We start from the raw sequence: 24,869 nt of genomic DNA on the forward strand, positions 1-24,869 counted from the left end.
AGCTTATCAGTGCTCGAGCAGTATTCCTAGACTAGAAAGTGAGATAGGAGTCCTTAGTGTAGAGCCAACCCTTTTTATGCCTGATTAAATCATGTTTTTGTAAAATTTCTAGCCCAATAATTTATATATATATATTATCTATAATAAAAAATACAAATGAAATCACAAACAATAGTAGAATTGTTGTTCATAACAATTTTTCAATATGACATGAATTAAAAGTGGGTTAGAACGCTGATAGCAGGTTCCATTGTACAATGCAACTATAAAATATTTGCCTTTTCTGCCCTCTTGTCTTAAAAATAAAGAAAACATAAAGGTACAGCTCTGCTACAATAACAAAAATAATAGGTTTGATCTAACTTGGTCAACTGCAACAAGCTTGAGAGTGTGCTAAATGAAAGTGTAACCCCCAGGTGCACGTGTACGAAGAGGGTGAAGGAGAAGTACATGTAATCCCCTTCTATCAAGGAACCAAACAAATAATGATGTTGTAATTTTGTTGGCGTTTTCTGTTATAACGAAAGCACAGATTTGACAGTTGTAGATCTCCTCTCAGCAGAACAAAAATTACTTCAAATCAAAGTTGAGCTGAATGACTGGATGTGTTCACATCACTAAGGAATACAATATAGAAATACATTTTTAATATACTGTAATTTTTAATATATTCATAAACCAAGCCAAAGCGTGGTAAACCAGCCAAAATTCTGCCCACCCGCCCAAACCCATTTTATGGCGCACAATGCAACCCAAAGCAGACCAATTAGGCGGAAAAAACATCCAATCTGGCAACACTGCTGACAGAGTTGACGGAAATCTGGGACACAAATTTAAAGGGCCGACGTCTTTATGGAATAAAATGATTTTAAAACACAGGTCCTTATAATAGCAAATGTCTATACTCATGTTATCAGTAGGTATTGTTAGTTTTAGATTTTGAAGTCTTTTAACAAATTAAATTGTTTGAAGTTGTGAATTCTTGTCTGAGACATGGGTGTATTTTAGAAATTAAAAAAATCAAGCAAAACAAAACATTTTGTATATTACTTATATTTCCTTCATATATATATATATATATATATATATATATATATATATATATATATATATATATATATATATATATACATATATATATATATATATATACATATATATATATATATATATATATACATATGCAAAATAAACAAAGTCTAAGAAAGGGTGAATGGCACCTTTAGAATATAATTAAAAAGGACTGTACAATACATATGGCAACTGTTAATGAAAAATAATGAAACTGTCAGATGGTATTTATACCTGTTACATTTTAGTAAACAAACAATCTTAATATACATGATTAAATACATCTCAGTTTTCTCAAGAAATATTGCAGAATGAAATCTCCCACTCACAAAAAGATCTTTCCTGTGGAAATCTGTTTAAACTGTGGAACAGTCATGCTTGTCTTAGATTTTCACATTACTGCTATGCAGATGTATTCCTTCTACCACCCACCCGCTGGATAATGTGCAAGCCTGTTTTTTTCATGCCATTCAAAGTATATGGTACAAGCATTTATCAAGCATACAATATTATTGCTGCATATTTTGTGTGGAAAGGAATTTTCACGGACAATCAAACATGTAAAATATGCTTGATGTAGATTTCTCAGAAGGTCTTTCTAGAACCAGTGAATAAGCTGCTTCTACTGTACATTAAGAAACAGATTTATATGTAAACTAGGCTATATATCAAGATTATATTAATATCATGATATGAGATTAGATATTGTCTTTTGGATATTGTTATATTGTGATATATTGATGTCTTTTCCTGGTTTTAAAAGCTGCATCACAGTAAAGTGAGCACTTTTCTGAACTTACCAGACTTTTCTAGCTGTTCTATTGTTCGCTGTTACCCACTTAGTCAATATAGCCTATTACTGATGAATATTTATCAAAAATCTCATTGTGTTGATATTTTGTGAAAGCACCAACAGTCATCTCTACAATTTGTCAAAATATTGAGGAGTTTTGTCAAAAATACTGTGATATTTGATTGTGTCCATATCACCCAGCCCTACTGATGGCAGTTTAATCTATGGCACTGCATCATATTCAATAAGATCATCATATGTTTGCACAATTAAAGAATTTATGTTTGAGATATGGCTGAGCAATATGACTTATAATATAATCGATAATACCTTGATATTTTTAGGCAGGGCTGTGATATATGATTGATACATTACACAGCTCTATATCAAGATATATATTGCATACCATAGCAATACACATGTTTCAGTATGTTGTTTAAAGTTTGCAAGTGATGGAGACACAGTGTTCCCATAAATGCCCTCTGGCACACAGAGCTGCTGCCAGAGGAGCGCTGACTAAGATTACAGGATGAGAGTAGACCAAACCAATGTGAGGTATAATTATGGGGAGCACACATTCTTACGAAACTTAAAAAATGAATTGTTTTGTGTCTATAATTAGTACAGGTGCTTTGACATGATACTGAATCTCGTTAACAAACACTGACTAGATACAGAGGTTATATTTTATTTTTTTGATCAAAATTATTGCCAGGGATGTGTCCGTAACACACCCAATTCTACACCCTTGTATTGTGAAATAGCCTAAAAATGTCAAGATATCATTTATAAGCCATATCGTCCAGCTCTCCTCCTACCTTTGCTAATCTTTTTCACTTTTTCTTTCCTCCATTCAGAGCAGTATGTGGACCACTTGCCCTTTATTTCATCATTGCAATCTTCATTATGATAATTAATCATGGCACGGGAGATAAATGGTTTGTTGTCCATTGCTTTCCAAGGTAGCAGTTTAATTTAAATTCCTTTTTGCATACAGGATGAAGGCAGTCATATGGTCAAGGGTTTTTCAGGATTCCTCATTGCCAACATCCTGTCTAAAGGTCCTGGGTGCCGCTGGTTGAATGCATGCTAATCTGTATTTCATACACTGGAGGGGAGCCGTTAAACTTTGTCTGATATAATTTGTACACTGTGGGCCCCTTGGTGGTGGGGGGAAAACGCCGTCATCTCGTGATAAATTAGATACCTCCAGGAGACTCCAATTCCTTACCCCTGGCAATAGAACATAATCTCATTTTTGCTGCTAAGTCACCTTCAGGGACCGCAATTCTCCAAAATAAGCGAAAGTTCTGTGGGACACAGTGTTCAGAGAGAGGAATAGCTGCACTGTAAACAAGACTATGTGAAGGGGTTTCCAACAACTGTCCCTATTTGAATAATGACTTGAGCAAAAAATATATAATGGTGAACCCAAGACCAGCGTGACTAGAAAAATATTGGTGGAAATTTAATTATATCCGTCATATCACACCGACCTCCTTCTTAAGCAGTGTCCTTTTGTCTTTGGAGTATTTAGTTTATCCCAGAAAATTACACTGAAATGTTTCAGCCAGGATTCTGTGCTGGAACAATTTTAACAATTCCTTGTGGACTACTTCATAATATCAAGTTGAAAAAATTAGCGTTTGTCCTTCAGTTATCCTGAAATTGCTGCAGCGGTGCTTTTTTGAAACCAACATGTCTTGATAATAATAACAGGTCAGTTCTTTTCAGGTAGTGCCTATGAATACAAAGAGGACAAAAACAAATTAGTTTTTCACAGATTGAAATCTAAAAATACTACATGTTGTGAAGTTTAACAGTAGATAATTAATATATGTACATTATTTAATTTTGGAGCAGTTTTGGTTGAAATTCACTGCCACAAGCTCTGGGCTGGATTAACCTCTGGGAAACAGAGTTATTTCCCAGGGGCCCAGGCCCTCCGAAGGGCCCAGACCACGAGCAAAGTATCTCATTATACTGTGTTTTACATTTTTAACCTGTCCACCTGGTGCTGCTTGTTGTAGCTTCTCACACAGTGAAGGACCCTGATGTCATCGCCACAACACCTCAATGTGAAGTTGTGAGAGTGCTAAACAAAAATTTAAAAAGGAGAAAGATCTCAGAGGCAGAGAATTTAAAAAATATTCTAAAAATCACTGTGAAAAACTACTACTACTACGTCTTTTCAAGTCCATAGCAATCTCAAATGTCGTTCTGCCATTATCAGCTGCATGTGTCTTGCATGTTGCATGTTGTGTATTTCCTGGCTTCCGTCACCTCCTCTACTGCACACACAGTGTGTTTAAAGACCACCAGGTTGTCCACACAAGGTCATGACTATTAGCAAGGCTTTCGGTAGGTCTAATTCATCTGTCCAGTCATTCAAGAGCTCGGGTGTCATATTTATTCCATTTATCTTTCCAGATGTTGGTGCTTGCTTGTTGTTTGGTCATCTGGAGAGGCAGGACCATCTGAAAAAAGCAGGTTCTAGATTTCACCCTGTGTGGAGCTGCTGCATGGCCATGCAAGGGTTGCCTGCTGTCTAGGCATGTCCTAAAGTTGCTGCCTAGGGCGTAGATGCAAGGGACAGGTGCTGTCTTAATGCATTCCCTGATAATGCAGCAGGTGTAATTTAAAGCTGTGTTTGATGTGAGGTAATCAGCTCCAGCTTGTGCAGGTATGTTCTGCTGTGGAGAAACGGGGTCACAGCAGTTGCACAGCAGTTGACGGTTAATAGATCTACACCTCACTTAGACTTTGCACAGGATGTTATTGCGGGTGTTTATCTTGGCTTTGGCGCTCTGAAGGTGGTTCTTGAGAGCGAGTGTCTTATTGAGTGTAACTGCTAAGGTAGCTACTAGCAACAAAGACTGCTCAGTTAATGTTAGCGGTGACATTTGTTCACCTGTCAGAACAGCCAGCAGCCTCAAGGCCAGCTTCTAATGCTGATGTGTTTTCATACAAACGTGACGTGAGTAAGTAGCTTTGGTTACTACTATTTTCTCTATGATTATATAAATTCAACAAAGCCAGATTGAACATATGTGCACCTGTACATCATAATTTCTCTTGAAAGCCTGATTTGTTGAAAATTTGATCAGAATTTATTATTAAAATTCACTTGATGATGATGATGATGATGATGATGATGATGATGATGATGATGATGACGATGATGATGATGATGATGACATCATCTGTAATGTAGGACAGCATGATACAATACAAAAAGTCACATTGTGATTATTTTTGATGGAAATGATATGCAATATGATTAGTGGGAATGATCATTTTTGCATCACAATTTTCATTTTCACTTAAAATTCATGATGATGTGACATTTGTCGCAATGTGTACAAAAACGTTCTTACATCTGGAGAAGATTTGTAGGTCAGTGCATCTCTGCAGCACTACAGTACTTAATTATAATGCTGTTTTATCACACATTTTTCATTTATCAAAAAAATGCAGCATCTGTGATTTGGATATTGCACTTGGCCAGACTGCAGTTTTGATAATATTGCAATCAACTGTGCAGCCATACAATAATGTGGAGGAAACACTTGAATGGTAAGTGATAATATGGCCCAGCACAATTTGAAGCTTTCGAAACTTGAAGTTTAGTTTTGAAAATCTCAAAGTTAATTTTGAAAGCTTGAACTTTGATATCAAAACCTTATAGGCATTATATTTATAGGCATTATTTGTGTTCATGCCAAAAAAAAATGTTCTTACACAACAAACACTTGAACAGTTCTGAAATCCTCACTGTGTGGCTCCTCTGGGACTCACAGGCTTAAAACCAAAACATACTGGTTTTGTTAAAGAGATCTCATCTTTCTTACATACATTATGCACTCATTTTCAAGAGCACAGGCTTATTTTAAACATTAGGTGTGGACTACACAGCAGAAGTTATCTGTCTTTGTCGAATGGAAAAAAAAACAAAACCCACAGACTTTATCTATATGACACATCTGTTTCACTACTGCAATCTGTTACCAAATAAGCAGCTGTTGGGAAAAGGCCCCTGGTACTCATTGCACAGTTTGTAAGCAGCATTCAGTTCCCAAGGCCTTTTTGCAGCTGCAACAGATCAATGTTATTGGCTTAAAAAACACTCGAATAACCGCAGAAGTAGAGCTGCACCGTGCAAAAAGAAAGTCCTAAAATGCCCCTTTAAACCCAAGCATGTGCAACTGTAGAAACAGCCATCAGGGCAGAAGGACCAGCACACTTGGAATAAAATGTACTGAGTAGAAGTTATTTACAAAATCATGTACAATTTATAGCCTAAATTCAGCAGCTACAGGACAAACCTGTCTTGTTTATCCTAAACATCCTTCCTCTGTACTTTAATCTCAAATCTGCTACATTAGCTTAGCTATGACTATTGAAATGGAGGCTAATGAGCTATACAGATTATACAAGGATTATACAAAAATGTAAAATAAATCAGTTGTAAGAACTTGAATCATTAAAAAAATTAATAAACAATATAAACAATTATAAACAAGTTTTCATACACTGATGTTGGCTCACTATTTGGCAGGTTCCATTTACTGCTTACTACTCATTAATCTTAACGTGTCACTGACATTTAGAGTTGACAAACAGAGTCTTACTGTAAAATTTAAAGAAGCGCATGCTGAAAATGTCGAGGTAAACGATACTGCCGAAGCCGTAGTGTCTGAATCTGGTGATTTGTAGGAGTGTCAGGATTTCAATATTAAATTGAAAATCAATCGAAATGAGCTTTCAATTTCAAGAACTGAATCAAAAGGCAGCAGCTCTCACTATATTCTTCTTTCCCTCCACCCCCGCCTACTTGCAGCGTCTGATGCTTAGCCAAAGAAAAAAAAAACAACTCTTCAAAGATATGTCAGTTGTTTTATCTATTAGTAGTTAATCATCAAATAACAACAAAGACTAAAGTTAATTGTCACATTTAATCTAGGGCTGCAACATCTACATAAAATGTAAGAAAATAGTCAAAAGTCTCATTAAATATTTTGTCAGTCCCAAACCAAAGTTATTCAGTTTAATATGATAATAAACAAAGAAAAGCAGGAAACACATCTACATCTGAGAGGCTAAGAACAGCATTTTCTCCTATTTTTGCATGAAAAATTAGTTAATGATTACTCGATAGTAAAAATATTTTAATAGGTTAATTATTTTTTACCACTCGTGAGTTGCTGGATTTACTTGCCCCACAACATTTTGTTGAACCCTGATGCCACTGTTCATATTAATGCACAGTTGTTTATATTTTACTGTAACAGAAATGTGCTCAAACATTAACTGCATGATCAAAGGTAGTAGGCAGAGTCTTATTTGATTCAGGTCCTGTCAATATTTTATGATAAACTACAGTGTTTTTCAATGAGCTACAAACTGTAGTGATTTACACGATGTTGGGCACTGCAAAACAAAAAAACAGAAAGTGTCTACTTACCAGATGGAGGTCCTTACATATTGAGTTGGAGCTGCACAAACTGTTGACACAGTCATCAATGTCTTGCTCACATCTCAGCCCAGCGTAACCAGGATTGCACAGGCAGTAAAAGCCGTCTACAACTGAAACAAAATCAGTAGGACAGTTACAGCACCTTGCATCATGAAATAATTCACTCCACTCTCTGTAGATCCTCTTAATGTACTACATGTCTACACAGGTAAGTGCTGATTATGAGTATAAAACACAATCACCCACTGTGGTTTCATTTTTTAATGGATATGACCATTAATGCCTCGTGCTGTATCAGTCCGACTCGTTGTTGATAAATCTATGTGACAGGTTCCCTCCCTCTGCATCAGTCTGACAGAGTTTGACACTCTAACCATCTTTAAATGAACCTGTCTGGAATGGCCATTCAGGGCTCTTTTCTCCTACTACTCTCGCTGTCCCCCGTCTGTACTTATCCCACTCGTTCTCAATGAAAGCCTGAAAGCCCGGCCATTTGTTTTCACACTCTTGGCGCACTTGCATCACGCTGAATGAGGAGGAAAGAGGCGCAACAGAGGGAGAGAGCCCATTTCAGGGCCATCCTTTATTCAGATGTTACAAATGTGCCAATTTCTTCCATCAGAAGTTAGAATCTCCCACTTCTAATAATCCATTCCTTCCCCTCTTTAATTATTAATGACGTAAAAGTGTGATGCATCATTCTGTTTCTACGGCACAACACTGGTGTACAGGCTGCCTGTGACAGAGGTAATTGCAGTTCTTACAGGAGTGAATTTATTACTTCCCCAGTCAGGGTCCCAGGATTCTTCATTATCCCAAAGATTTACCACGTAATCTATGCTGTCACTCTGTCTTGGTGCGTGTAGCTGCTATTACTCTCATTAAATGCTTTAGGTCCTGGGTGGCAGCAGCATTACTCATCTCAGCCACTGTAGCTATGCAGTGCTCTCCCTGGTGGCTGGCTGGCTGCTGCCGAGCGCCGGCCAATAGGTCCTACAGGCCTGCCTCACTAACCTAAGGTGAACTGGCTGCACTCAAGATTAGTGAAGACAGCTGGCCAAGGTCTGCAGTAGCACAGTGAAGGATAGGACGCTCTGAGGTAGTGATCCACTGCCATCACTGTTTTGTTCCAGCATAAGCCAGTTAAAACAACACAAACAGGATGTGTTGAGATGTCATGAAGGCTGGAAGGTGATGCCACAGCGAAGGTTACAGCCAGGCTCACACTATAACATGGTATGAAAACTGACCATTTATATTACCATGTATGTATACATATATATCTCTCATCGAATTCTACCGAATTAGAGTTAGCTCATAACAGCAAAAATGGTTTCACGTTTTATGTCTGCCAGGACATAATATTTTGTGAAATTATAAAAAAGCGTTTGCTCAATCAAAAAAAACATTTTGTTTTTATTCTTTTAAGGGTCATTGTAACTGATCAAAATAATGTGTGTAATATTGTACTGTTCTCCATGATACCATCGAATCATGAAACTGTGATATTTCCAGAAACGGTTATCAGTGAAAAGCTCATACTGCCGATACTAATACTATACCAATACGAACACTCTTTTTAAATGTATTTAAATGTATTATTCTTGTTCTTTTTCTTCTTCTTCCTATCATTATTATTATTACTGTTAGTAGTAGTAGTAGTAGGATAATTGTTATTATAGCAGTGGTAAAGAGCTCTGTGTCAGTTAATGTTGATGCACATCCAGTAAAATTTTTCTCATCTGAAAAGTTTGTTTAGTTTGTGTAATATAACTCATGTAATGGTGTCCTATCATGGTGGGGCTCTGTAGGATTTTGGCTTGTGACATTCACGTATACAGCCAATATGTCTGCTTAGAACTTGATGGTATAAGTTATTAAATTAGATTTTTGTACTGTTTGTACTGTTTTTTGTTTAAACAGCGAGTGAGATGACTTGTATATTTCTTTAGGCTAATTGACTATCTAAAGTCCATATTGATATGCATTTCCCTTGTATCGTATGCTAAAGCATAGTAAGTGTGACTCGTGCTATTTAGCTCTTAATGTGTGGTGCTTAGCATAGTTTTTATAAGCAAAATATATGTGATATTGTGGCATTTAGGTTGGAATGAATGCAGGAATGTAGATCGGTGACCCAGTTAACATCAATATCGGACCCCAGTATGGATATTGAATCAAATCAGTCCCTTCTCTAAATGTGACCCTGACTGAAGCACAAACTGGGGCTGCAAATTATATGCATTTTCCTTGACCGATTAAAAAGGTTTACAATCAATTAATCATTAATAAAAATACATTTCTTTTTCTCAGTTTAAGTTTGTGTGAAACATTAGTCCATAAAACACAAATAATTTAAACAAACAAAATAATACAACAATAATACTCTGGCTCAAAATGGCTGCTGTTGTTGATCTGTCCGTATTCAATTAATGGCTCCACCAAACAAAACAGTCAAATAGGGCATAATGTTTCATTATACAAAACATACAGTATCGGATAGTAAATTTTTATCTGATTAAATTCTTGAAGGTAGAATCAGTAGGATTTGTTTGAGCTGTTTCTAAACGCACCACAAAGATACCAGGATGTCAAATACAGATGTTTTGGGTCGGTAAAGCAGCCAGAGCACAGCAAAATAATGAGAAAAATGAGAAAGTACAGGCAGAGTGCATGTCTCTGCAGATAAAGCCAACACCACACACTTCTACTGGGTCATAAGTGAACATTGAAAACGACTGTGTTTATGTAAGTTTTCCTTTTTGAAGAAAAAATTAAATAATATGCCTTTAGTGGCGGTCAATTGATGAATAAATAATCATTAACATTCCTACCACATACATTTTTACATTTAGAGAAATCTAATTTGACAAGTGATGCACAGTAATTGAAGGTATTGTGAACAAAATGTTTCATGTACATTTGTGCCGTTTTTCATTTTTGCCCTTGACAGTGAATGTAAAATAAATTAACTAAGGAAATGTTATAAAGTACAGAACTTTTGGGAAATGGTACACAAAACTATACAAAAGATTTTGGAGTATGACATTCCTATGAGCTACATGGTGCTATATTTCTGTAATTTTAATTTTATTAAAGAGACTATAAGAGTAAGGGATAAGTATTTGATCAAAATACTGTTGATAGCAGGTAAGAAAGCTATTACGAGGAAATGGGGTAAAGAAGATCCTCCCAGTCAAGACCAGTGGATTGGGATTGTAGAAGAAATCTACACAATGGAAAAATTGACACATCGCCTGAGACTACAACAAGCACAGATGGAAGAAAAGTGGGAGAAATGGACATTATTCAAAGCTAAAAACAGCGACAAAGACAACAGACAGAAACAACCGATATAGATTAAGACACTAAGACAAAAGATGAACTGCTGGTGATGCGACTCCCAAACATGTATTTTATATTTTTATTTTACAATTTTGTTTTGTCTTGAACGTGGATTGTTGTACATGCAAATATATGGATGAAAAAATCAACAATAAAAGACTAAGTTTAAAAAAAAAATAAATTAACTAAAACACAATACAGTCATTGACCAACTGATGATAAATAACCCTTATAGACTATTATTATTATTTTGATAAATGAGCTTTTAATCACGTATCACTAGAGATGGAATACATAGGGGTAAAATCTTAAATGATAGCCACAGGAAGAAAAGAATATTGGGCCTTGAGCTTTGATTGGATTAATTTTGTCATTTATCATCCATTATTCAAATTACAACACAACATCGATGTTTAATTGATTTCCTTTTACAGTTAAGTTAAGGAACTCATCAGGCTGACTCCAGCAGGTAATGTCCTAGATCCTCACATCAGATGGAATGACTCCTCTCTCATAACACCCTTATTAGCTGCAACTGTGACCCAATTGAAAACCGCCTGTCTGACCGTAAGTGAGCTAAACCAAATTTGACATAGTCCCCGCACATGTGTGTCAGTGTGTGTGTTTGTGCAGAGGTCTGCTTCCATCTTGAGTGCCTGTTATTAAGCATGTTGGCAAGATGGGCTGTTTCTTACCATCATAGCAGAAGCCGTGAAAACAGGGGCTGGAGCTGCACTCATCCACATTGATTTCACAGCGGGGGCCAGTGAAGCCCCGGCGACAGTGACAGCGGAAACCCAAAGGGAAATGGTCCTGATCCAACTCCTCCACACACACTGCACCATTCTCGCACGGATTACTGGCCTCACAGGGTAAGAACTCACAATTATGACCTGGAGTGAGGCAAAGAAACACACGTTGGAGGACTGACCAGCACACAACAAGACATACAATGTGTAGACATACAATGGGGATGCAAACTAGAGGATGTTTATGATTAAACCCATATTCTATGTTTCCTTAAAAGCATCCTCGTGGTAGATTACATGCTGTTTCAAGCTGAGTCATTGAACACAGAGATAAACAGACCAACAGAAAGACACACAGGAAGTCTTTAAAGTGTTCCAGCAGTGGAGTCGCTTTCTTCATTTAAAATTTTATTTAAAGGAGCAACATGTAGCAAGTGCATGAGCATCTCTATTTAATGTGAAAGCGACACACACAAAAAAAGTCCAAAATAGAGATTTCTAACAGGGACGCAGCAGCTGTGTTTCCTGCAATTTTTACCTCTTTCCCTGTGCAGCCAATTGCCTCTTTAAAACAGAATGTAAAATACCCAAGTTATAAACACAAATAACCAAAATGAACCAAAATATTTGCAGACACAGATTATTCTTGCAGATATATAGTCAAACACTCTAGATGCTGGTTTAGATGCTGCAGTTTAATTTCCTCCATTTCAGTGGCCTAATAATAGAAATGAAATGGCTGATGTTATTACAAGACCTAAAATAACACAAGTTTTGTGGTTTGTGACAAAACAATTACTGAATAAATCATCTCCTTCCTCAGTTCTGATTATCAGTCGTGCTCCATGCTGATTTAAGACAGCTGTTAAAAGCATACCTGTGGTTTTGCTTTACTCAATTTAATTATTAATATGCTGACTGCTGAAAGTTACCATTTGCAAGATTTTTGTGTTTTAATTTTTGCAAACTGCTACAAGTGTCCAGATAAATTAACCTGTCAGACATCATTATATTCAGGTCATGCATGAAGCAAACAGTGGGCGAAGAAAAACACTCCTCTCAGTTAATGAAAAACAAACAAAGGGAAAGAAGTAAAGCGCACATAGATGTACAAATTATCTTCACAAAGCTAGTGCAGAACATCAATCAGGCCAGGCAAAGCATGTGAAATGTGTAAATTGAAATAATAGTGCGAAACTAGACACAGCACCATGGTTATGTGTCCTACCTCTGATAATTTCTGTGAAACAGTCACAGAAAGAAAGAAAAATGTTATGTTAATAAAAGAATTATTAGGACTATTGAAAGACATTGCTGCAGTAACTATCATAAAAAAAATCTTGGTGAAATCTGTTGATTATTTGCTGAATTCAAAAGGGTTCTGCATACTTTAAAGGAACAATACATAGCGATTATGACTCATAAACAGACACCAACTTATTCAGCATTATTTTGAACTGTAATTAAAGTGAAATGGGCAAACAAAAACAGTTGGTCCGACCTTGAGTAGAAATTTCAAAGGAGGAAACCGTGGCTACAGCACTGATGTCAGATTAGTGAGTATTACAACTTGGCATGTTTCCTTGATCTCTGATGACATATTGTCATAATTTTATGATTTATTACAGTAAATACATTAGAGAATTCTCCTTTAATCAAATTATAAATATGGCACAACATTGCTTTTGGCTGAACCAACAGGATGAAGTAGCACCATAAGTAATGTGAGAACCCGACAAGTTCAGAATTTTGCCTGTCAGCTTATTACATAGAAATCTGGCTGAAGTTTGGTACTTTAATATTGCAACATTATATAAGAGCTTTTCCGTCAGTGTGCAGTAACGATGGTGCAGACTTTTATGGATAGTTTCATAGTCCAACTACTGATGACCAGGCAATAGGCATCGTATAAGACGGGCGTGATTTAATATTTTGATATCAGGATCAACAATCAATTCTACATTTGTTTGCAGCTTTCAGTGGCTTTGAGTTCCAGCATCTCTCACAAACTCCAGAAACTTTTCCACTGTCAAGAGGACCCTTTCTTAAGTATTCACATTGCTCTGGCTAGCCACCATGTGGAGACACCATGCATGCAACGTGTATACAGACTTTGAGAAAAAGTGGAAATGGGCTTGTTTATTAAATCACAGAAGACAAGGAATTTCCATTTGCTTTGGACACACTTTTCCATCTCAGATGTGTGATCTCCAGCAAAGAAGATGAATGAGGTGCTGATTGAGTCTAACAACAATCTGGTACAAAACCAGGGCTTTTTCTTAGCATCGACACAGCGGCTGAAAACATCATCCACAAACTGATTTGTGCAGATTGAGACACAATCTGAGGCTGTTTTATCAATGTATGGCACACACATGGTTGTTTATCATGCATATAAATTACACACTGTTCTCTTTTGCTTTAATAATTTTGAATAAATAAAATAAAACAAATAGTAACTGACTCATATGGGTCACTCCGAGGCAGATTCTCTCTCACTACTTGTGTTTGGTTGAATTTAACGTTCGACTATGGCCACTACCAATCTTTATAGCAGGACTGGTGTTATATGGGTAATCAAATGTGTCTCATTTCTGCCGGATTTTCTATAGTCCTTTGAATTATAGCTGAAGGCTTCCATTTTCATTTTCATCAGAGCGCTGAATCTTTCTCCTAACGCCGTCAGTGTGTCTTTGAAGTGCCTTTTTGTAAATTCCATGTGCCTTTTTCAGGAGTCATTTCCTCCTAGCCACTCCGCTGTAAAGCCTAGATTTGTGAAGTGCTGCCCTGACTGTTGTCCTTCCAGGAAGATCCCACAGCCAATGAGCTCATTAGATCTGTCAGAGTGGTCCTTGGGTTTTGACCAGGGTCCTTCTCGACTGCTTTTTCGGTTTGTTAGGATGAGTGTGTCTATGAAGAGACTGGCTGGATGGATGTTTTTCACATTTATTAATGATGGAGCCTTTTGTGCTCCTGTGAAACACCACTAAAAGAATTTTGACATTGCGGTAGAGTCTCTACTCCAACATGCAGAGTCAAAAGTGGATCTCTACTAATGGCCAACAGCTTGTGTGTTGCTGTAAATCATATCAGAAAATTGCAGGCATTACTGCTAAAGGGACACAAAGATGTTTTTGATATTTCTTCATGCAGGTAAAGTGGTGTAGAACCAGCTAAATCCTAAATATTCTTTTCACCAGTTTACCAGGGCTGTCCCCAACTAAGAAGCCTTTCATTTGAATCAGATTTAGTTGTACAAAGTGAATATTCAACAATCCATTCATTTTGTTTTTCAGTTCAGTGCGCCACAATAAATTCCTATATTAGCCTGAGACTCATGTGTTAATGTCTTTCTTTCTTATCTGTGACATGAAAACATCAGATTTTCACACAGTCAGAGAAAGTATAAGTGTGCATCCTCCTGTAGTTCAGGTATAAAATCAGCACACTGCAGACTTGGTTTGTTTACAAACTGTCATGCTGTAGCATCGCTCCAACCTTCTGACCTAAAAAGTAAGTAGGATTTCAGAGACTTCTTTCTTGCATTCCGGTGACTTTTAAAAAACGAATAATAAAGTACACTGCAACAGCATTTTTATGTTGAAGGATTTTAATTTTACTTCTTAATTCTCAAGAAAAAAATAGGTCGCCTCTCTGGTATAAACTTGCATACATCTCTGATAAACTGTTATGTATCAGTTTTCTTTCATTCATTAAATTTTTGCTGCTGCCGCTAAAAGAAAATTGTCACAGCAGATTTAACAAAATGCATGCACCTTTCCTTGAACTAGAGTGTTCCTTAATAAAGAGGAATTCTTCTTAGGATGTCTGGTTTGGGGCAGCTGGACGACTGTCTGAATGGAAACAGGAGACTTTTAGAGTCATATAGGGCTTATACATGTTGTGCAGAGTTGTGAACAGGTTGTGATGGTGGCCAGGTAGCTCAGTTGGCAGAGCAAGTACACCATGTACTGAGGCTGTTAGTCCTTTGCATCGGCTGTGGGTTCAACTCCCGCCTGTATGTCACCCCCCCCACCCCTCAACCTCGCCCTCTCCTTCCTGTCAGATCTTCAGCTGTTCTGTCAATAAAGGCATGAAAGCCCCAATCAAAAAGAGAAAAAGAAACAGATTGTGCTAATGAAAAAGAAGAAAAAAAAATGTGTGAAAACTTGTCAGAATTTAAAGAGAAATTGGAGAAGTGATGGGAAAATCAGTGGGGTTGGCAAGTGTGATGTATGGCAGTGCAGCTAAAAATTCAAGAGCTGAAACTTGTTAACCAACCACTTGTTTCACCTTTTCCCATCAGTTAACCACCAGCACCTGATATCACATGGATTCTTTTAATAAGCTACATCTATGGTCTCCTTTATTCATATTTCCTCACTGAAATGTTCTCCTGTGCTATTTGGTAACTGTAACTGAAATTCACACTGACTGACAAAGGAAAAAAACACGACCGCTTGAAAAAAACTTGAAGGATCTCACTCGACTGAAGGGTCTCTGACTGGTGATTTGAATCTTGACATCTGTGGGGAGCCCTACTGTCCACTGTAGAGCTACAATAACAACTGATTACATGCTAATTCAATATTTGCTCAAGTAAAATAATACATTCCTATCGTGTTAAATATGGATAACTTGCCATTTTATTTATACATAATGTATAAATGTATTATTTCAATTTATGTATTATGTTCTGGTCATTTTTTGCTGTAAAATATAATTAAAGATAACTGAATAATGCACAATGTAACATGCTATCATTACTGCATACAAACACACTGAATTTAATACATAAAATTGTGATAAGACCAGCATTTAATTATGAAAAACAGCACATTGTAACTTTAGCGATGGCCATTATAAAATGCCATTATGAAAACTAGATTCATGTTTTGGTTACAAACTGTGCGTGTTCATTAAATCCATTCTCAGCTCCCTTCCGTCTCCTCCTCTCTTGTAAAATTAGAAAAGAAAATGTGAGCCTGAATCTTTTTCACTGTTAGTAAAATCCCCCGTTACCTCAAATCACCCATCAGCATCTTTCCCCGTTGACATGCAATGTTAATGCCATACAGTGATGCTGCAGCAGCTCTCTCCTCTCACTAAATGATGGAGGCTGTCACTTGTGTGGCAGGAGCCTCTACCATAACTTACATCTCACTAATTACTCAAGTTTCTTTATTTAATCACAGGTAGCAAATGAAGATGTACTCATTTTGTTGAGACATGTGAAGCAAGTTCAGACAGGTGAAAATAATAGTATGTGAAGTTAATTAACTTTGCTTTTTGTCCCCATTCCCTCAGTGCTCATTACCTTTAAATGGAGCCACACATTGGCAGAAGTAATTACCAGGCTGGTCAATGCAAGTGGCTCCATTCTTGCAGGGAGATGAAGCACACTCATCAATGTCAACTTCGCACTTTGTACCTTTGACAGAGAAGAGCACAGATTGATAAATATGTTATATGTCGAACGGTCACTGACATAAAGTTTGGCAGCTTTAAAACAGTTTAAACACATCACTGGAGGTGCTGTATGTCGTCCTATGAGCTGGTTAACATCATGTCAGAACAACCACAACCTTTCATTGGTGTATATGTTAAATGGGTGACACTTTGAATTTAGGTGCCTATAATAAGCATTAGTTAATCAACAGTAAGTTCTTTAAAAGATGCTTATTAACATTAATATGCGTAAACAAGACTATGCAAGTGTCAACAGTATAAGAAACATTTAATTTTAGATTATAAGACGCTGATAAGCACTAATAAGAAACTTGTTAGCAGATTATAGAATGCGTAAGAATGTTAATAAAAGCCTTATGAGTTTCCTATAACTGTTTACAAACACATTGAGTCTAAATAACTTACCTATTATGTCATTGTTAAACCTTTACGTAGCTTTTGTTGTCGCTTTATTAAGATTTCTCCATACTTTATTATGCATTCAGCTAACTATGCATTTTGGGGATACCTGATCTAAAGTGAAATGTTCTCCATGTGCATTTTTGTACATTTCTATTTATTTTATCCAGTTACTGTAAACCATACAGACCAACTTTCCAGAAGGAAACAGAAAGCATGTCAACTGCTAATAAATGCATAATAATGTAATAAAATCTCAATAAAGCCACAACAAAAAATGTAATACGTGAGTTAGTTAAACTCAATAAATGTGTTTGTAATGCTATTATAAGGAACTTATACAGATGATGGGAAAGCTGCACTGTGGTGCTGAATGCAGCTATAAAACCTGAGAGGATTCCCTATGGTGCTACAACAAGGAACGAAACAGCAAAGAGTATCCTCACAGCAAGACCTCCATTTCAGAAATAATGTCTGAGCATTCAAGAAAGTTTTCTCCAACATATTATTCAATGGGATAAAAAAAGGTTTTCAACCAGTTGTATTGCTGGTAATGCACTGTGAATCCTGCTCCGTGGGAATTATTAGCAATTGTTAGTAAACCGTGACTGTGTTTGATCTTTCCAGGTAGAAAGACATCATCTTAGTTTTAATCTACAGTCATTATTCATTATTCATCTTTGTACTTTTAATGATTGGCACCACAGCACCACATGTAGGGAAATATAATCAAATAATAAATTAGAAATAATTATGCAAGACTTCAAAATGAGGAGCTGCTGATGGCTGCTGACTTCACTTCACACAAAACCTACCCGTTTTAACATCAATGCATAATTTATGACTGAAGATGTGATTGTCTGAGTGTGTTGTTTTAATTTGTCACACACAACAAAACACAAGCAAAGAAAACATTTTCTAAAATACCAATCCCAATTACAAAAAAGCTTGGTTGTTGTGTAAAATGTAAGTAAAACAAAATGAAATGATTTGCAAAAACTTTTTGGCCTGTTTTTTGACTGAATACAGCACAAAGACAAGTTATTGTCTGCAGCGTTTCTGGATGTTGTTGATTTGTCTTCCTCTTTGCATGGTAGAGTCTTAACTTGCATTTGTAGATGCAGCAACAAACTGTGTTTACTGACAACGGTTTTCCAAAGTGTTCCTGAGCCCATGTAGTGTCCTTTATACAAGTATGTGGGTTGTTAATGCAGTGCAGCCTGAGAGGTCAAAGGTCACAGGCATTCAGGCATGTTGTTTTTCAGCCTTGCCCGTTACATGCAGCGATTTCTCCAGACTTTCTGAATCTTTTAATGATATTATGTATTGTCGACATGATACTGTCATCTTTTACCAATCATTGTCTTTACCTTCTGACTGTTCTAAACAGATGTATTTTGAGCATTTCATAACTTTCACAGTCTTGCTGATGCTGTTCCAACCATTTCGAAAAATTCAGAATTAGTGTATATTTGCAAAACTGCAATCATTGCATTCTGTTTTTATTTATATTTTGCACAACTAAAACTAAACACACTAAACTAAAATCCTCACCAAGATAAATACAGCTGCTAAACATCACCATGTTAGCATTGTTGCATGTTAGCATGCTCATGTTAACATTTAGCTCAAAGCACTGCTGTACCTCCGACAACTGTTGATTCATTTTTAGTACCATGCCTTGTGGTGTTTTTGGACTACAATACATGGGTGCTGAATATCTCCGTATGTTCTAATATGTATAGGATGGGTCCATATCTATTGTAAGCAACGTGCAATTTATTTCCTGTATACTGTACTGTACCTTTCATTTGTGTGAAAATGTATGAAAGCACTCCTCACCTGAGTGCATTCACTCACCTGTAAAGCCAGGCATACACACACATCCATAACCATGAACAAGGTCAACACATGTGGCGTTGTGTAGGCAGGGCGAAGATGAGCACTCATCTATGTTGACCTCACAGAAGTCCCCTGTGAAGACACGACATTTAAGAGTCAGTGGTCACAATGTACAAAAAGTACCACACTGCAGCTTTAATTTATAAACGTTTATGAGTCACGCTCAGTTTTCCACTTTCCCTCAACTTAATAAAATATATGTTGCATTTGACTTAAAGCCCCTTCATGCAGAATTTGAAATTCAATGACTGGTGACATTTTGAATCCCTTGGTTGCAGTATATTAAGACAGTTGTCACAAAAATTAACACAGCCAAATATTTCACATGGAATAAACAAATTTTTACTGTTATGCTAGCAAAATTCATTTGACACTGACATTTTGTTTTGAATATTCAACAAATGAGGCTTTAAATTCTGATGGCAAAGTTTTAACAGCTAAATACATTTCCTCTAAATAAACAACATAAAGAGATAATTTCTCTGTTACTTTATAACATGATGCCGATTTTTTTTTTTTTTTTTTTTTTTATATTGTACAAGACATAAAGAACTGTTCATGTAATAAAAAATATATATTATTCTCTTGGTGTTTTCCTCCTTGTTCAGTTTCTCTGAAAATATAAAGCAGAGCAGCTGAACACAAACTAAACCACAAGATGATTTCTTGGCATGACTGTTTTACACATTTACAGTCTCTGTAAGCTTTGGGGGAGGCTGTTATATAGTGTGAAATGCTAAAATGAATAGAGGTCTTTGAATTACAGCAACATCCCATGGAACAGTGTACTGTTTGTGCTGCTCTTGTAACACCATACAGGATAGACCTTGTTGTTGTATAACCTAATCGCCATGTGGCCTCAAGGTTAGCACCAGTTAAGTGCTCACACAGTCAGCTTCTCTTGGAGATGTTGTACATATTGAAACTCAGTTCAGCTAAAAATATTTTGATCTCTCAGAAACTCTATGGAGACATGCAAAGATTTTTTTCAGAAATCTGCTCATTACTGACAACAAACCTTCAGCAAAACTATTAAACCAGGTTTGCTCACTAACGTACCGTATGTAAACACATCATTATTTGTCTCAGTCTATTCTTAGCAGCTGACAAGGAACACATTAACTTCATAACTTTAACCTTCAATATGAACCAAATTACATTTTATTTTAACATGGTTTTGCACTATTAGCATTAAGAATTAATCACAAGTCCAGGACATTCATGGGTCTGAGAAGATGATTATTGCTCCATGACTTTCCTTTAGTTCCAACATCATGACCACTGAACTTTCTGATCAAAGAGGAATAAACTTCCATTTTTGGAAGGTCAAACAGACAACTTTGTACTGGTGGTGACCCTTTGGTTCCCAAGCCAAGTCCTTACAGACTGAGCTACTCCCACCCCCAAAATCTGGGAGGGGACACGGTCCCCTCCACTACCCACCACCCTCCACGCCACGTACCAGCAACGAGCAGGATCGAACCACGACAGAACTCACCACCCGATGACAGAGCGCCACGAATGAACTCATATGCCACCAAGTGCCTTTATTAATTGTTTGTTTTGCTGTTCCTTCTTTTGCTACGTGTAAATGCATGTTTTGATTAATATCAGTGCACATTTAAATGTCCTTCGTACAATATGCTTTTCACATTCACACCCAGACTTCAAGCAAACTGACAAACTTATTCTGAGGCTTGTGTTTTTCCCCACACACACACCGTTGAAGCAGTAATATTGGCAGGTTAGCCAGCAAACCTGATTTCTGTGTAGCTAATTTTAGCGGTTGGTCTGTGTAGGTAACGTTGTGGTTGGTCTTGCCTGTAAATATTTATTTAGATTAGTTGTCAAGCTCTTGGATGATGACAGTATTTTGACAGCAAAAGGCAGAGCTGTCACTGTGCTGTGGTCTTGTTTCTCCTTACTAACTTAAAGGTGAGATTTCTACCAGTGAAAGTATTTTTTGGTTTTTATTAGAGGCCACAGCTGGTTTTCACTCAAGACCAAGTGTTGTAAGGTGTGCGCACTGTGCATGGTAGTATATCATTCTTTATTTTTTGCTATTTCAGTCTTGCTAATAATCCCCATTTTTCCTAAATGCACCTGTAATCTGATTAGGTCTTTTTTTCTGTAACTGTAATCAAATACAGTAATCCGTTACTCCAAAAGCATGTTTGTGACCCTTTTAATCTAGTGCCACCATCAGGCTGGTAATTCCATGCAGTTTGCTGAACCTATTCATGCTCCTATGGGAATAAACCCTTTTTTGGATATAAATGACTCTAGAAATGTCTGGTCGTGATGGTTTGTGCGCTAGTTTTGTTGATGAAAGAATAAGCATCAGAAAATTCTACTTTAACAATATAAATCACAATAAAATAAACAGATTCACTGACATACTGAAACAAACTACTACTGTATAGTCTATATATTCTATTTTTTTAGATGCTAGGCTCACAAAAGTTTTTTTTCTCCAATACCAACTGTTTCATGCATGTAAGAATTTATGAATTTAACTACAGCATTTACAGAAGAAAATGTGTGTTTAATGTAAGATACCTGCACGATTAAGCACACCACTTGCCACACATTATGAGCAGAGGCAGCCATTTCCCTCTTCACATAAAAAATATTGCCCTGATGGGATTTCTGTGCCTCCTCGGTAAATGTACTTCAATAAAATGTTTCCATTATTGAGAAGCATCAAGGTTGAATGGAATGCAATCAAAAATTGTTTGTTGCTGTAAATCCTGCAGACTGACAGCCAGAGTTTAGTGTGCCTTTCTATTCCTACAGCGCATTTATAGCACCACCTGTAGTTTACAGAGAAGTGGAGGAGCTCTGACAAGGAGAAAAAGAAAGTGTACTTCAATATCATTCCCCTTAGTTCAGCTGTGGACGGAGCTTTTACCTCTTTGATTTTCATAAAACCTGACCAGAGTCATCTGTGTCCCAAATCAAACTGATCACACGGTTTAACAAGAATAATTCACTCAGTAGAGTGCACATCCCCACCAGGCAACAGATGGTGAAGCACCTACTGCAATGCCACCACAACTGCCAGAGCAACCAGCTGAGATTTGTAAAATTCCACCAACATTAACATGACCTCCACATACACTGTCCCAAGCTAAAACTAGATTTAAAACTGAAGCAGTTGTTGATCGCTTGCAGCTCTCAGTGGCCCGTTAAGAGGAGCGAGAAGTCAGCTGTCAGTTGTCGTATAAAACAGAGCAGTCAAAAATAGAATTACTGCCTCACAGTTGTTTGTCTCCACCATCCAGTCAAGTCACAGTTTACATCCATGTCTGTCCAGACTCATATAATCTCTATGTTGAAGACTCTGAAGGAATTTAATATGGAATGTACCACTATATTGACCTGTAACTTTGAAGGAATTTAATAAAAGGTATTAAGTGTATTTTTTGGCAAAATACATGCATGATTCCAGTGAATAATTTCCAGAGGGGAACATGCTGTCTTCAATTTTTACAGAGGAGTAATGTAAGAGTAATAAAATGTTATCATCGCCTCATTCTATCCTATTACATATTTATGTATAATTTTGTCATAATTAGCATATGAAATATTGAGTTATGCACAAAAACTGTGACCTTTGACCACCAAAACTTAATCAGTTCATCCTCGAGTCCAACTGGTCATTTGAAAGAAGTTTAAAGAAATTCCCTCAAGGTGTTCTTGAGATACCACAAGAATGTGATGACCTGAAAACATAATGCCTTTGGCCAAGGCTGTCGCTGGCGTGGAGCCATAAAAGTATTTCAAAGTTTTTCAAGAATTTTGAATCACAGAAATCCTTCAGCATACAGCCAAGCATGTGCACAAAAAAAGGCTGATCTATGCCAGATTAGACTGAAGCTAACAGTTTGTCAGCACATTTAGCAGTTATGTTGAGCGTGAGCAAGAGGTTGTGTTTGTCCTGTTACATGACATTATATGATACCTCTGTACAGCATTTGATTGGCATGGAAACAGAAAGTGACATTAACATGACAGTAACATTCAGCCAAGCAGATTGTAAAAGATGCTGAACACAACTTGGCTGACTGGCTGCCGGAAGTTAACAGACAAGAGAACACAAATACAACTAAATGTACTTAAAAATCATCATCGCCATCTTGTTGCCATTACATTAGAATTATGTCTCTTAGAAAGATTTCACTGTAAAATTACAAATTCATAAAAGATAAAAGTTTTTATTGTGGCAGGCTAAAGAGCAATTGCTTTATAGAATTTATTAGCACTTATTTTATAACTGTTAATAACTTAACTTTAGGAGAAATTAAACTCATTACCAGTCTTCAAGAGTATTAATTAACCCCAGTTACTCATTCAGATCCATGCTGAGGATTGAGGCACCCACAGGTCCAGTATTGATAAATTTGAAGTTCTTGTTAAAGTCTGATTAAGATGAGACAACACTGTTGTTATTAATTTTTAGCATTGATATCTGGGTTCTTAACCATTTTTAGTGTTATATCTAGGGCTTTAACCACTTAAAGCACTTATATGTGGGTTCTTGTCCATTTATACGTTGATATCTGGGTTCTTAACTATTTTTAGTGCTATATCCAGGGTCTTAAATATTTTTAGCACTGATAACTAGGTTCTTAACCATTTTTAGTGCTTATATCTATACCTTGTCTGATTTGGGACATGGTGGCGTAGTAGTTAGCACTTTGATTTCACAAGAAGGTCGTAGGTTCAGATCTTGATGCAGACCCGGCATTTCTGTGTGGAGTTTGCATGTTCTCCTTGTGCCTGTGTGGGTTTCGTCAGAGTGCTCCGATTTTCCTCACCATCAAAAACATAAACGAATACTAAGGTGGTCAGAACTGGAGCTGCTCCTCCTTGGAACTGCTCCTGATACCAGGGCAGGTTAAATGCAGATAATAAATCTGACTGTATAGTTGTACTCTGTATGACTGTATGATCACAATAAAGGTTACCTCATGTACACTATAAAAAACAGTGATGGTAAGAAGTGTATAAAATACCTGTGATTCCAAGAGGACACTGGCAGCTGAAGGAGTTGAGCTCATCGATGCAGGAGCCTCCATTTCGACAAGGCTGGCTTAGACATTCATTCACCTCAATCTCACAGTTATTTCCTGAGAAAGTATAAAAGGCGTACAAAATGTTGACACATCACTTCAGCGAATAAAATACCACTTTAACTCACAAATAATAACTTCAGGATAGCTGTCACTTACCAATAAATCCTGGTGCACAAAAGCAGCTGTAGCCAGCGAGAGCGTCTTTACAGATACTCAGAACTCCACACGGCTGCGCTTCACAATCATCAATGTTTATCTCACAAAACCGACCTGTTAAACCTGCAGAGACGGGATAAGATGTTCTATAGAACTGATCTGCTTCAGAGGACTTATGGCTGAAGGATGTTTTATAACGCTGCCTAGTAAAGATCTCTAATAATAATCATGGTGTTAGTCCTCTATAATTATTATTGCACAGCAAAATAACAACCATTTGATTACTTACTGACAAACAAACTGTGTTTATTGGCAACACTTTCAAAGATGAATATATGTCAAAAATGATTTGCAGATCATTGCATTCGATTTTTATTTTACGCAGTATCAAAACTTTTTTGGAATTGGTTAAATACGACATTTGAACATGT

The 24,869-nt window shown here is 36.8% G+C and overlaps 1 protein-coding gene across 1 annotated transcript in view; it reads right to left on the reverse strand.

The window, feature by feature from the left end:
- eys (EGF-like photoreceptor maintenance factor) overlaps positions 1-24,869 on the reverse strand; it is a 266,834-nt gene that overhangs the window by 161,954 nt on the left and 80,011 nt on the right. Inside the window, exons 18-24 of the mRNA XM_084736538.1 lie at positions 24,439-24,561; positions 24,223-24,336; positions 19,163-19,276; positions 16,752-16,865; positions 12,663-12,674; positions 11,381-11,578; positions 7,329-7,450 (exon numbers count right to left, since the gene is read on the reverse strand). Of these exons, the coding sequence (XP_084592664.1) occupies positions 7,329-7,450; positions 11,381-11,578; positions 12,663-12,674; positions 16,752-16,865; positions 19,163-19,276; positions 24,223-24,336; positions 24,439-24,561 (797 nt within the window). The remainder of the gene's footprint in view (positions 1-7,328; positions 7,451-11,380; positions 11,579-12,662; positions 12,675-16,751; positions 16,866-19,162; positions 19,277-24,222; positions 24,337-24,438; positions 24,562-24,869) is intronic.

Source organism: Lutjanus erythropterus, chromosome 14 (assembly GCF_056507025.1).
Source record: "Lutjanus erythropterus isolate fLutEry1 chromosome 14, fLutEry1.hap2, whole genome shotgun sequence".
NCBI classification, from domain to species: domain Eukaryota; kingdom Metazoa; phylum Chordata; class Actinopteri; order Lutjaniformes; family Lutjanidae; genus Lutjanus; species Lutjanus erythropterus.